At 41.7% G+C, this 15,424-nt stretch overlaps 1 protein-coding gene across 1 annotated transcript in view; it reads right to left on the minus strand.

The window, feature by feature from the left end:
* The window catches only part of LOC311244188 (calmodulin-binding transcription activator 1-like), a gene marked incomplete at both ends in the record, with an annotated part of 40,462 nt that extends 25,055 nt beyond the window's left edge, over positions 1-15,407 (minus strand). Inside the window, one exon of the mRNA XM_084333595.1 lies at positions 13,365-15,407. Within this exon, the coding sequence (XP_084189721.1) occupies positions 13,365-15,407 (2,043 nt within the window). The remainder of the gene's footprint in view (positions 1-13,364) is intronic.
* Between the last annotated feature and the right edge of the window lie 17 nt (positions 15,408-15,424).

Here is a 15,424-nt window from a genome sequence, read left to right on the forward strand (position 1 = left end):
ATTAGTCTTGTGTTTTTGTTTGCATATATAAAAGGCACAAACTTGTGGGCATTGCTTTATTTTTCCTTTGGTTCATTTATCACAACACTATCATCCTTTTTGTTATTCACCCCTTCCCCTTGACATATGGGGTTGTAACATAAAATGGGGCCTCGTTTTCTTTGCTATTGAGTTGTTTTGTCAACTCCAATTGTGTTCTCTGAATAGTGATCATCTCCACTCAAGAAAGATGTACGCAGCTGTCGCCACCTTCATCATCTTGTGTATGGGTGCCACCACCCTTGCAGACCACGACCAGCCTTGCCGTAAGGATGTTTGGTTTCAACTGTTGTGTACTTTGTAATGCTTAGTTTGCTGTATCTTGTATGTATACCAATGTTGATTAATTAACCTTAGCTACCTACAGCTATTTCAGGTATTCAGCTTTGAAAAAAATTTATCTTTTCTTTTAGATTCACCCAGTATGACAGGAATATTGTCAGTGGTGAGTTTCCCTATTCCAAACCAGATATTGACAGTCTTGATCTTAAACTTTATTTTTTTGTAATTCTTTTATCAAATTCCCTCTTGTGTTTCAATGAATCAGTTAAGCTTGAGGACTGGGAAAAATACAGCTGGTAATTATACCTACGATGATGTGGCCAAGAAGCTCCGGCTCAAATCTATTGAGAGCTACAACTTCAACAACTCTACACTGAGTTTGGATGTGCTGATGTTTTTCAAAGAGGTAACACTTAAATTTATATAAATAAAAACGCTCATGTATATAATCCTTTTTACATATCTGTACAACTTACCATACTCTTTACTAGTTACGCTGCTGGCCAGTAGCCTATGACTTACTACCGTAGTGTCTTTATACAGTACCTGTATCACTGTACATATTAATGCTACAACTCTGTACATCTGATTAGCACTATTGATCAGTAGTATGAATTTATAAATATTATACCCAGTTTAATCACCTGTATATTACTCTGTGCTTTACTTTTACATTCGCACTCTAGTTGGGCTCTTTTCGTTGTACTGTACTTGTGCTGTATGATCGAATTATTATATTTGTGTTGCTCAGAAAATCTGTCCTCTTATCCCCGGCAGGGTGTTTTCTATGTGATCGACGGCAGTAACCAGACCTGTGAGAAGAGATCGCTGCAGTCGGACCTGCATCCTCTGGAGATTCCCTCCGACGCCAATATGTTTGTCGGAAATTTTTATTTAGGGAGTCCAACCGTTGCAGAGGACGGGCTTAAACTCTCCATATGGACGGGGGCCGTTCCAGAGGCCAAAGGTGAGACGAGGCACATTGATTCAGGTGAAACCCCACAGGGGCCACGTTTTAAGGTGAGTAACATTCATCAAAGGGCAGTACGTTTGAATATTGTGTTTTATTCATAGTTAAAGACAGAGTGATGTATAACGTTGATCCTCTAAATAGTTTTGAGTTTTTAATATACTGTTGTCTGTATGTTAACGGCTTTTAAAAACAAATGAAGCAATACAATTAATCGACAACTATGATTCTTCGTCTGGAGGTTTCAGATGCCAACAGACAAATTGATGGATTGATGGGAGACTTGACAATAAATCAGTGAAACAAGATCAGTGATAATAAATAATGTGTTTTTGTTTCTTTGTCGTGGTGTTTCAGCTACTTATTCCATGTCTGTCAGCGTGGGATGCTTGCCTCTCAGCACACTCTATCTCTATAAAGGAAATGCACTCTCTATCGGGTTAGTTTTTTTTTATTATAATCACCAGGAATATGATTGGAACTTGGGTTCCAGGATCTGCTGGGCTGCTGTAATAACATTCAGTCCAGGAGAAACTGGTTGTATCGTCTGCCCCAATGGTAACGATATCATGTGTCTCTCACACAGCAACTTGAACACGGAGACTGGTATTAAGGACCCCGCTCTCCTCACCCTGCCACCTGTCTGCGAGGGCGTAGCTTTGGAGGAGACGCCTGAAGGGACGGTGAACAGTTTCTACAACCTCTTCACCTAGAAGGAACCTCACCAGCAGAAGAGCCAAACCTTATGATGAGAGTGGTCGACCAAACCCCGTTTATAGACATGTCCCTCCGTCTTAAACCTTGAGTGTTTTGCATAATACCTTCGGCACATCACATACATGCACTACCCTGTGAAGAGATGGAATGTGAATTAATAAATTGGCACTGCTTCAAAACCTGTAAATTATTAATCTAATGAATTTGTTTTTGTTACTCGGCAATCAACCAAGAAGTCTTCCTGTTTTTTGTATTTTCTTTGAAATTAAGATGAGATCATTCCTTTATTCATCCCCTTGGGGAAATTCTGAGTCATTGCAGCCTGGAGGAGGGGATACAGGTATGGGATAGAAGAAAGACATAAATGTAGGCAATACAATTGAAGGTGCAGATGAGGGAGGGTCTGCCTTATCAGTTATAATGTTACAATAAAGTAAACAATGTGCTTATTCCCTAAAGTCACTATCTTCAATGACTATCGGCCACATTTTTACCCTCTGCCCTTAGACTGTCCCTGTCTTTAAAGGGGAACTATCTTATAAATGGCCTTTTTGAGTGTTTAGCATTGTTTCCTAGCTATGTGAACTTATATTAATATGATCTATGTCTCAAAATTCTCATATTGGCGCATTCTTCCAATTCTCCTCTCACAATATTCACCCTCACTGAACTGAGTCGTTTGAAAATGTGCCTATATAATAATAATTATTAATTTAGGACCTGCTCCGAGGTCATCAATTGGCACACATGCGATGCATGCATGCAATTCGTATCTGCGATTAACCCATCCCGTCGTCCTTCCCCCCCAAGGGCAGCCGGGAGCAGACAGGCACAACGTGAGCCGCGCCAGGGGACCAATCCAAGTGCTCCTGTCCGTCTTCGTCAAGGACGCCACAGCGTTAGCGATCTTGTTGTTGTGCATGTTTTTCCATTGGGTTTATCTTATCGGGGGGGAAACCCTTGTGAGCACGGGGAGAACATGCAAACTCCACACAGAAAGGCCTGGGAGATACCCCACCTGGGTAACTGGCACCATGGAAACCTGGTCCCCAAGCGGGATTCGAACCCTGGACCTTCTTGCTGTGAGGCGACAGTGTTAACCACTACACCACCGTGCCGCTATATGTGATGTCATATAGTCACTGCTGCATGTTAATGTTCAGCAGGCGGCGCAGGCCACACAGTGGTTTAGGTGGCACCTGCAGCTGCGGCTGCAAAACAGCTCGAGATCTTGAGGTAGAAAAATGCTGTTTTTGAGGACTTGATTAGAAATACAAAACAATGAATAAAAAAAATATATATATTACAGAGGTGTTCCATAGACTCACAGGAATTGTGTAAAAGTGCCCAAATAGTGAAAAATAGTAAAATAGTTCCCCTTTAACTCGTTTTGTGTTTACAGTTGTTTTAGTGGATCTCAGCCTAATTTTAGTTGTTGATGAAGATGTTTTGTCATTTGTATTCACCAGTGAGAAAGAAAACTACCAATAAAACCACCCAAGCGGAGTATAGCGTATATACAGGGGTGTAAAAAGTACCCACAAATTATACTTGAGTATCAAATTCTCACTAAAGTAAAAGTCAGAGTATCTGGCAAAAAAAAAGCAAGTTTCTACTTTTAAATGTACTAAAATAAACAGTTTTTCTGACTGTCTATTTTTCTGATAGCAGGTGTTTAATCAAAGATTGGCTGTTTTTAAATAAAGTGCGGCCGCAGGATTAATAACGATAACGTTAGTTCGGCCAGTGAAACAAATATATTAATTAAAATGGTTTGCCTGCGAGATTTGTACTTTGTAGGTCTGCATTTAAATGTAAGGAGTAAAACATTTCTTTTTTTCTGAAATGTAATTGAGTAAAAGTACAAGTATACAAACCTGATAATACTAGACAGTGGCGGCCCGTGGGTGCTTCGCCACTAGGGGCGCTATACCAAACATTTTGCAAACATGTACAGTACCACACAACCGACTCATGGCAAGACGTGAGCGATTCGACTCACGCTCACGGCAATGAATCGGCTCTTATGAACGAGTCGCTCAGCTGTTACTACAACAACACACAACCAGTCAAATAAAGTATAGTCTAGACTCTAATTCACAACTTGAAACACAATATATAAATAGAAAAGTTAGAAACAAAACTCGCCCCGTCTCCAAACACAGGCAGATCTCTCCCTCTCTCCTTCTCTCTCACACACAGCGCGACGTGGAATCGATTCGTTACACAATCAGACCTATTATATACCAAGAATAACTTCAGTATGAGTACAGGGCTGTACACATATTTTGCATATTGTTAAACGAGCCAAGGCTAGCTATTAAACTATCGATATGAATCGAAAATCTGGGACCCTGATGTAAACAAGACAAACGTCTTTCTCTGGTCTGCATCCCCTTAACAATTGTGTGTATTGAGCCGTACTGTATTGTACCCATTCTGCAATCTGTTAATAAAGTTCTCATTCATTCATTCATTCAAACATAGACGATATTGAACAAGCCATAATCCACGTATTTTCAATCCAAACGCGAGAGAGAGAGAGAGAGAGAGAGAGACTCACTGTTTAGTTGACACGTCCAGGGCAGGAGGGCTTGCCTTGATAAAGTAGTGTATCACTGTTGATGTATTCCAGACCACTGTCCACTGTGTCCAGACTGCATCCGCCATATAGCTTGTTAGCCAAGTGTTAGCTTGTTAGCAGCACCACACAACAGTCACAAGTACTTCATTCCTTTGTCCATTTCCGCTCGAACAGACTGCAAACTACCTGGCGTTCTATCGCCATGCTCTAAGACAAACTCTAACCTTAACCAACTTTGAAAGAGTGCCTAAGCTTAACAGTCTAAAGAACTTGCAGTCACGGCACGCTCTAAGACAAACAACCTAGGACCAACCTAGGAACCAACCTAGGAATAAGCTAGAATTGGAACATTAGAAATTGGATTCGGCCAATCAGAGATCGTCTCTGTGAAATTCTGCTACGGAAAAAAATACTGGCGTCGGCCAATCAGAGAGCGTCTCCGCGAAATGCGGCTACAGAAATTCTTGACGCTACTGGCTAGACCGCTTCAAATCGCGCCCGGATTCCAACATAATAGTCATATTTCAACGCACAACGCGTTATGCACTGATTGGCTGTGACGGATACAGCGATCAAACTGTGACGCGCACTCAGAGCGCTATCGCGTATAGCCCGGGCCGAGAAATACGAAAAAATTTACAAAATTAAAAAAACTTGATGTCACTTCCTGCTCAGGAAAACGAGTGTTTTTTTATTTGAGATAATAACGTTATATTGTGCATTGGAAATACAAACATACTTAAAATGAGTAAATATTATTCATTTTAAACATGTTTATATTATTTATAGGGCTATAAAACAAAAAACTAAAAAGTTTTATTTTCTTCTTCTGTGATTTAACAGCAGGTGGGTCGGCGCCCTTGCGCCCCTAGTGGCAGAGCCGCCACTGATACTAGAGTAAAGTACAAATCTCCCAAAACAGTACTTGAGTATTGTAACTAAGTACAATTACTCAAGTACTTTACACCCCTGCGTATATATTTATAAAAAATACGTCAAGATTCAAGAGGTTTTCGTCACATACACAAGACATAGTGAAATGAAGGTGGCCATGCCCGCCTTGATTGGCCGCCTTTCATTTCACTGTCTTGTGTATGTGACGAATAAACCTCTTGAATCTTAAAGTTTTCTTTTATATATATATACGCTTGGTAGTTAATATTATTTTATATAAAACAAGGTAAGTTAAGTCTGAAAATGGCGGAGTTTGTTATTGATATAGAATAGAATAGAATAGATCTTTATTGTCATTGTTACAGTTGTTACAACGAACATATCGCTAACCAGTCAGACAAATAGCCTATTTTTATGGTAGATGGAGCGATCGATCAGTCAAGACAGGCATGTCCCGAGTCAAGTCACAAGTCAAGACAAGTCAAAGTCCTAACCATTGAGTTTCAAGTCCTAAACAAGTCATAATGCGCGCTTCACCAAATGTAGTACCCTTTTAACAGAGTAATAATATATTACATTTACACAATGTAATGCATGAATGGTTTTTAAAATGTGTATTACTTTCCAAATAAACTTCCAATAATTCCATGGAAATACATGGGTAGCCATGAGAAAGGCACATCAATATGACAACGAAAACAAAACTGCTGTCATATAGGCTAAGTACAATAATTTAGTCAAAGGTCTGTTAAAAAAAGTGCGACTGAACTTAATTTGAAAAACAAGTGGTGCAAACAAAGAAGCATCATTTTCTTATTTTCCAAATAAAATGTGTTTTCATTCAAAAGGTATCAATGAAACCCCTCCCCCCATACCACACTAACCAATTCCTATTTTCTCTATCTTGTATGTCCAGTGTGCAATCCATTTCTTTGTTTATTTCTTTGCTATATTGCTTGTTGTATGTATATTTATATTGTAATAATAACATATATTGTATGTCGGAAATGTTTAATCCTGAATTCCTCTCCAGCCCCCCTTCCTCCCTTCAAGAGGCGTTGTCTCTTGCCAGGCCATCGTTGTAAATAAGAATTTGTTCTTAATTGATTTGCCTGGTTAATTAAAGGTAAAATAAAATAAATAAAAATTTGATGATTTGTTCACATTTAGTTCTTTGGTTTTGGATGTGTGTGCCTCCATAATATAATAATAATAACTTTATTTGTATAGCACTTTTCATACAGAAGTTGCAGTTCAAAGTGCTTCACAGCAGTAAAAAAATACAGGCATAAGCGAGCATAAAAAAGATAGAGAGGTAGCAAGGTAAGGTAAATCACAGTGTTTCACATTAGGATCTAGCATCCCAATAGGCTTCCATAAGGCGTAGTTTTATACAGGGACGCTAGGGACGATGTCCCTACCAAGGAAATAGCAGAGTGAAAACTGTAGTTTTAGTATTATAAATCACAACAGCACAGTCTTGCAAAACAGAGGCTTTCTATCTGTTGCGAAAGTGTAGGTTGACAGCTGCATGAAGAACAGCAAGCTATCCTATTATATGCAATATTTTCTCTTTTTTTTCTTTGGACCCAATTTGCTATCAATTTGTATGCAGCAAGTGCACATGTAGGCCAAATTGCATCAGTACAGGGGGTTAATGAAAGAAACAGTCACAAGGATCATCTGATGCTCTTTGTACCTTAAAAAACAGGATTAATAAATTAATGCAACAAACAATTATTCATATTACCAAAGCTCAAATCAAACCTACGCCCTTGACCACTCTTATCTGGATAATAGAAACTCCACCTCAGGTTACTGTATAGCTTTCTGCCTCTTACATTTTACATTACTTTTAATTTTTAAATATCATCTGATATATTTGTTCAGTTTACATAATACATAATGCTGATTGTTCCTTTAAAGCTGCACTGTGCAGTCTTGGGGGAGTGTGTGTGTGTGTGTGTGGGGGGGGGGGGGGGGGGGGACAGTTTACTGTTTAGAATGAATGTCATGAATGAAAACCAAAATCATTTTGAGGCACTGTGAGCCAAACTTAAAACTAGAATATACTTGTGAACAGAAACGCAGGCCCCACCTTGACTCAGTGGCACCAGAGCCTCTGAAAGAGAGCATTTCTCAAGGGTTTGAAATGGGGGCTAAATATGCCTTGTTTTTATAAATGTGTATTGATAACATAGTGCTGTAATAACATTTTCTAATACATATGCATGATCAAGTTAAACAACGTGTGCTTTTATTTTGATATTCCTTAATTCCACGTTGAAATTACGCAATAAGTGTGAGGTCGCCAAAAAGAATCCTAAATCCCGCAAAAAGTTTGAGAACCCCTGCGTATAGGTACATTATACTATAGGTACATTCATTTACCTATACTTTATAATTACTGCAACTCCCTCTATATAGGCATTAACCAGTCCTCCCTGTCCCGCCTACAGCTGGTACAAAACGCCGCTGCCAGACTGTTGACCGGAACCCGTAAGAGAGAGACCACATCACCCCTGTCCTTGCCTCGCTTCATTGGCTTCCAGTACGCTACTGGATACATTTTAAGGTTCTCCTATTTGTTTTTAAAGCCCTTAATGGTCACCCCCCCCCTCCTACATCTCAGACCTCCTATCCCCCTATTCCGACACCAGGTCCCTCAGGTCAGCCGATCAGAGGCTCCTGACAGTCCGGAGGGCTAACCTTAAGCTGAGGGGGGGCCGTGCCTTTGCTGTCGCAGCCCCTATAGGTACATTATACTATAGGTACATTATACTATAGGTACATTATACTATAGGTACATTATACTATAGGTGCATTAAGTACATTATGCTAGGATCCTGATGAGGGTGCGCAAATATGATCACATCACCCCCACCCTCAGATCCCTTCACTGGCTCCCCGTGGAACACAGAATTGAGTACAAGGTGTCCCTCCTCACTCACCAGTGCGTACACGGTGGTGCCCCTGCCTACCTCAAGGAACTCCTCACCCCCCAGTCCTCCTCACGCTCCCTCCGCTCCAGCACAGCCTACCTCCTCAAAGCCCCCAGGACTAAGCTGCACACCATGGGCGATCGCGCCTTCTGCTCTGCCGCACCCAGACTTATGGAATGCTCTCCCCATCCACCTGAGAGCACCACAATCCGTCGAGGCTTTTAAAAGGGGCCTAAAAACATTTCTTTTTAACAAGGCTTTTGCCTGAATTTTTCTTTTACTTTTATTTTTTACTTTTATTCATTTTATTATTATTTCTATTTTATTTTACTCTTATGTTCTTCCATTTCATTGGTTGTTAGTCATTTTAATTGTTTCTATTCATTTTAATTGTTTTATTCATTTAACTTTTTGTCTATAGCTCCTGTAGCACTCTGAGATTCTCGCGAATATAAAGTGCGGTACAAATTGAATCTATTATTATTATTATTATTATTATTATTATTATTATTATTATTATTATTATTATTATTATTATTATTATTATTATTATTATTATTATTATTATTATTATTATTATACTATAGGTACATTAAACTATAGGTACATTAAACTATAGGTACATTAAACTATAGGTACATTATACTATAGGTACATTATACTATAGGTACATTAAACTATAGGTACATTATACTATAGGTACATTATACTATAGGTACATTAAACTATAGGTACATTATACTATAGGTACATTATACTATAGGTACATTAAACTATAGGTACATTAAACTATAGGTACATTATACTATAGGTACATTATTATACTATAGGTACATTAAACTATAGGTACATTATACTATAGGTACATTATACTATAGGTACATTATACTATAGGTACATTAAACTATAGGTACATTATACTATAGGTACATTATACTATAGGTACATTATTATACTATAGGTACATTATACTATAGGTACATTATACTATAGGTACATTAAACTATAGGTACATTATACTATAGGTACATTATACTATAGGTACATTAAACTATAGGTACATTAAACTATAGGTACATTAAACTATAGGTACATTATTATACTATAGGTACATTAAACTATAGGTACATTATTATACTATAGGTACATTAAACTATAGGTACATTATTATACTATAGGTACATTAAACTATAGGTACATTATTATACTATAGGTACATTAAACTATAGGTACATTATTAAACTATAGGCACATTATTATCCTATAGGTACATTATTATACTATAGGTACATTATTATACTATAGGTACATTAAACTATAGGTACATTATTATACTATAGGTACATTATTACACTATAGGTAAATTAAACTATAGGTACATTATTATACTATAGGTACATTAAACTATAGGTACATTATTATACTATAGGTACATTAAACTATAGGTACATTATTATACTATAGGTACATTATTATACTATAGGTACATTATTATACTATAGGTACATTAAACTATAGGTACATTATTAAACTATAGGTACATTATTATACTATAGGTACATTAAACTATAGGTACATTATTATACTATAGGTACATTATTATCCTATAGGTACATTATACTATAGGTACATTATTATACTATAGGTGCATTATTATACTATAGGTACATTAAACTATAGGTACATTATTATACTATAGGTACATTATTATACTATAGGTACATTATTATACTATAGGTACATTATACTATAGGTACATTATTATACTATAGGTACATTATTATACTATAGGTACATTATTATACTATAGGTACATTAAACTATAGGTACATTATACTATAGGTACATTATTATACTATAGGTACATTAAACTATAGGTACATTATTATACTATAGGTACATTAAACTATAGGTACATTATTAAACTATAGGTACATTATTATACTATAGGTACATTCAACTATAGGTACATTATTATACTATAGGTACATTAAACTATAGGTACATTATTATACTATAGGTACATTCAACTATAGGTACATTATTATACTATAGGTACATTAAACTATAGGTACATTATACTATAGGTACATTATTATACTATAGGTACATTAAACTATAGGTACATTATTATACTATAGGTACATTATTATACTATAGGTACATTATTATACTATAGGTACATTAAACTATAGGTACATTAAACTATAGGTACATTATTATACTATAGGTACATTAACACTTTGAGTGCCACGCCGGGTTTTCCTTTTTACCCCCTTGATGCCACCATCCACTCCCAATGTTAATGTTAATATCGCCTAATCTATGTTTTAAATTATGGCTATGTGTCTAATCTGCCCGTCGCTTATCAAAGACTCATTTTCCAGTCAACATTGGCAAGGCAGATTGTATTTTTATCGCTTAATTTCCGTTTGATAGCATTTTGAAAATCACCCGTTTTCCGGGGAAAAACAACACATTCTATGATAATCGCCTTTTACTGGAATATTCCAGAACGTTGTCATTTGTCGGCTTATTTATGAATAGTTTTCAAATAAACGCTAGATGATCGATAGTATATGTGTGCGCACGCACGCTCGTGCCGTGCACTGATAATCGCTGCTGTTATTTCCTCATGGCTTTTACAGTCAAAACAGCTATATCACATATAGTGGAAACGCTTATATCTCCGTGAAAACGAGTCTGATTATCCTAACACTGATAACATAGCTTCCTTACCTGAGGTCAGATGGTATCCAAATGGTTTATTCCAATTTCCGATCGCCATTCGAAAAAATCGATAAATGTATTGATCAACCGTGTATACAGTAGAACACATGATCCGCGCGGCTCAGAGGCTCCAGAATGAACTCTGGTAGACCCCGGCTGCATCAGTGAGAAGTAAAATGTGGAGTCAGAAATCCGTTCTCCCATTCACTTTCATTGAGTCCATTCCAAAAGGGTGATTTACCATCTGGGAGACGATAGGGGGCGCTTTTTTCAGATCTGAGCGCCGGCGGTCCCTGGATCTCCAACGGTAGGCTCGCGTGATGCAATATGATTTCAGATCGCTAATAAAAAAAAATAAAAAAATAACCCGAATATTCTCGGGCGTGGTACTCAACGGTCGGGGCGTAAACCCGAATATTCTCGGGCGTGGCACTCAAAGAGTTAAACTATAGGTACATTATTATACTATAGGTACATTAAACTATAGGTACATTATTATACAATAGGTACATTAAACTATAGGTACATTATTATACTATAGGTGACTACGACTTTCTTTAGTTGAGAGTTGAGAACAGCCCTAGTTTTGTCTGTGCGTGTGCGTGTGCGAGTGCATGTGTGTGTGTGCGTGTGTGTGTGTGAAATACCAGGTGGCGATTCCCAGACCTAAAACATGTTGTCATTTCTTTGTGGTGTATTTTGCTGTGCTGTCTGGCACGTTACCTATTAATCAGCCTTCCTCTCTCTCTATCCCTTTTTCTCCTTTGCAACTTTATATAAGCAGTGAAAACGCTGTTCATCGATAGTTTGCCACACATTTCAGCACCATGGACAGAGAGCGGAGGTTTAATTATCATTATTAGATTAGATTCAAATTATTCATTTGTTAAAATAACGGAATGCATTGAATTACATCCTTTCTAACCATGGGGTGTTCCAGCAGGTCTCCTCTCTCGCACCAAGTTGGCCCGTTAATGACTTGCAGATTAATTTAATGACCCAGTCTGCGTTCCTATTCTTTGTCCTCATAGGCACAGTAGCCTACTTGTATGTTTGCAAACGTTTATCATTCCATTGAAAAGGTGCAGAGATCCTTCGGATGCTTGTTAACAACTGCTGCTGTTTTATCATAATAACTGAACTGAGCAGCAACTGTTTGTGTTTTATCATAATAACTGAACTGAGCAGCAACTGTTTGTGTTTTATCATAATAACTGAACTGAGCAGCAACTGTTTGTGTTTTATCATAATAACTGAACTGAGCAGCAGCAGCAGCACAAGCTCCTTTTTGCAATTTGAATAATAAATATTGAACATTTAAAATACTTCCTACTGACAGTTGTTGCAAGTGACTGTCTTTTCCTGAGACCCCCCCCTCCTTTCTGGGTGTCATATTTCGCACACGGGGTGTGTGTATGTGAGTGTGTGTGTGTGTGTGTGTGTGTGTGTGTGTGTGTGTGTGTGTGTGTGTGTGTGTGTGTGTGTGTGTGTGCGCGTGTGTGCGTGTGTGTTGAAAGGGGAGGGTGTTATTTCTAGGTTTTATGTATTCTTAGGGTTTTTCGATTTGCATTATTTGGGGTATTTCTCCGTGCATTTTTGTCGTTGTTTTCTCGCGAAGCACTTTGAGTGTTTCCCCGCGCCACACAAAACACATATCTCAAACATTTGACCAGTTCCTTCAGACTTGACACCTTGAGATTTAAAAAGCAGCAGTGTGTTACTGTAACTGTACATTCTTTGGGAGTTAAATTTGGGAGTAAAATTATGGAATAGCCTTAGTGACGGGTTGAAGTTGTGTACTTATTAGGGGAGATTTAAAAAAGCCTTAAAGGATAAAATAATTCAGGAGTACAGTTTTGAGTAAAACATCAAAAATTATATCTTGCAGCATATTTTAAGTTTTTCTTTCTTATATTAAAATATATTTAGTTTTTAAGAATTTGTAAAAGGATAGGCAAAAATATTTTTTGATTTTGGATTTTGTGTGTGAGCTTGCCTTGAATAATACATACATTTTTTTTCTTTCCCTTTTGTAAGTCCACACGGGTGTGTTTGATTTATCTGTAAACAAGACCGAAAAATAAACTTCATTCATTCATTCACTCATTCATTCATTCATTCATTCACTCATTCATTCATTCATTCACTCATTCATTCATTCATTCATTCATTCATTCATTCATTCATGTATCCATTAAGCGCTCACCTCGGGGTAGGACCACTCGGGGGAGTAGTCGGTCACCATGAAGAGCCTCCCGGTGGCCTGCATCATCCCCAGAGCCCCCTGGGCCACGGCGGCAGACACCGCCTCCGCCACGTGCATATAAGACAGGGAGCCCGCCTCCCCGGTGGCTCCCCCCGCCGCGGGGCCTCCGCTCAGGGACTGCGGGCTGCAGCAGGGCTGAAGGCAGAGCTCCGAGGGACTGTAGCCGGACCCCCCCCTGGGCCCTCCGTCCTCCTGGCCCTGCTGGGGGGCTCCGCCGCCGGCCGCGTTGTTGTTCTGGCCGTCCGAACCGCCGTGCTGGGAGGCGACCAGCTGATGGGCGTACAGGGCCCCGCCTGCCGACATGGCCGCCGCGCTGCCGTCCACGGAGATGAAGTCGTTGATGAGGTCGGAGAACTGGTTCCCGAAGGAGATGTCGAAGTGGTCCAGGCTGATCTCCATGCCCGTCCCTCCCCCCGCCGTCCCGTTGTTGGGGCCCCCCCCGAGGCCCTGGTGGTGGGCCCCCACGGCGTTGTAGAGCCCCTGGACCAGGCCTGCGCCTTGGAGGAGAGGTTGCAGTTGCTGCTGCTGCTGCTGCTGCTGGGAGCGGTTGCCGTTGTCACTGTTGTTGTTGTTTCCATTACGCATGGCGCCTCCATCCCCACCCCCTCCTCCGCCACCGCCCCCTCCTGCCCCCGTGTCCGACGCCTGCTGCATGTAGTGCTCTGCACCCTCGGTGTTGTTGCCCCCTCCACAGGCCTGCATGTGATCCCCAGACTTGAGTAGTAGGCCGTCCGCTAGGCCGTTCTCCGTGGCTCCGCTCTGGCCTGAGCCCATGCCCCCCGGCTGCTGCTGCTCCAGACCCACCACCACCTCCTCGTGCTCGGGGCCGCCGAGCCCAGAGAAGCCCCCTCCTTGGTACTGCAGCAGCTGAAGAGAGCCGGGCCCCTGACCACCACCGCCGGGCCCCTCCGTGGGCGAGCCTCCGTTACAGGTGGGCCTGTGCTGGCTCTGGTGGGCCTGCTGGTGGTGGTGGTGGTGGAGGTGGCCGTTGCTGCCGCCGCCGGGAGAGTCCGTCTTCACCACCTGCAGGCCCATGTAGCCTCCGGAGTCGTGGGCGTTGTGCTGCTCCATCATCACCACGTGGGTCTTCTGGCTCATGCCGGCTCCTCCTCTGCCCCCCTGCTGCGCCTGGCCGCCCCCCTGAGAGGTGTCCTGCTGGAGGAAGAAGCTGGGCGACGGCTGGTGGGCCATGTGCAGCGGGCTGGACGACATGGCCTGGCCGTAGCCCACGGAGGAGGTGTAGTCCTGCTTGGCGTCGATGGCACTGAAGTCCATTTGCTCCAGGGTGGTGCTGGGGCTCAGGCCGCCACCGGAGGGCATCAGCGAGCCCGCCGGGGTCAGGGTACCGGCCCCCCCGGACGACACGGACCCTCCTCCCCCCACGCCGCCACAGTTCCCCTGGCCCCCCGCCCCCACCTGGTAGGCGCTCTCCGTGGCCAGCTGCTGCTCGAAGGACGTGTCCTCCACCTTGATGTTCTTCACCAGCGCGGCGCTGAAGCTGTAGGCGTGGCTGTCGGACATGGAGGGGGGGGAGCGCTGCATGCCGCCGCCGTTGCAGGACGAGGAAGAGTGTCCCTCGATCTTCATGGCACTGCCGCCGTAGGTCTGGCCCTGCTTGGGGTTGTTCAGGAAGCAGTCGGGGTCAAAGTTCATGTTGGTCTCCGGGATCTTGAGGGCTCCGGAGTCCAGGCTGCTGGAGAGCACCAGCTCTTCGGACACGCCGGCCGCGGTCAGCATGGACAGGCCGTTGTCCCCCCCACCCCCCGCCCCCCCGGCAGAACCGTCCCTCACTCCGCCGCCGCCGCCGGGGAAGGCAAACTTGTGGCCGTCGGACAGCGCCATGGCCTGGGAGGCGGCGTCGGCGCCCATCAGGTGAGCGTTGGGCCCCCCGGTGGGAGACATGCCGTAGACGGGGTCGCCGGTGACCTCGGACATGAAGACGCTCTGGGCCAGGCCGGACATGACGGAGGCCACGTGGCCCATGCCGCTCACCGCGGGGC

The sequence above is a fragment of the Notolepis coatsorum genome (assembly GCF_963971535.1).
Source record: "Notolepis coatsorum genome assembly, chromosome: 17".
NCBI classification, from domain to species: domain Eukaryota; kingdom Metazoa; phylum Chordata; class Actinopteri; order Aulopiformes; family Paralepididae; genus Notolepis; species Notolepis coatsorum.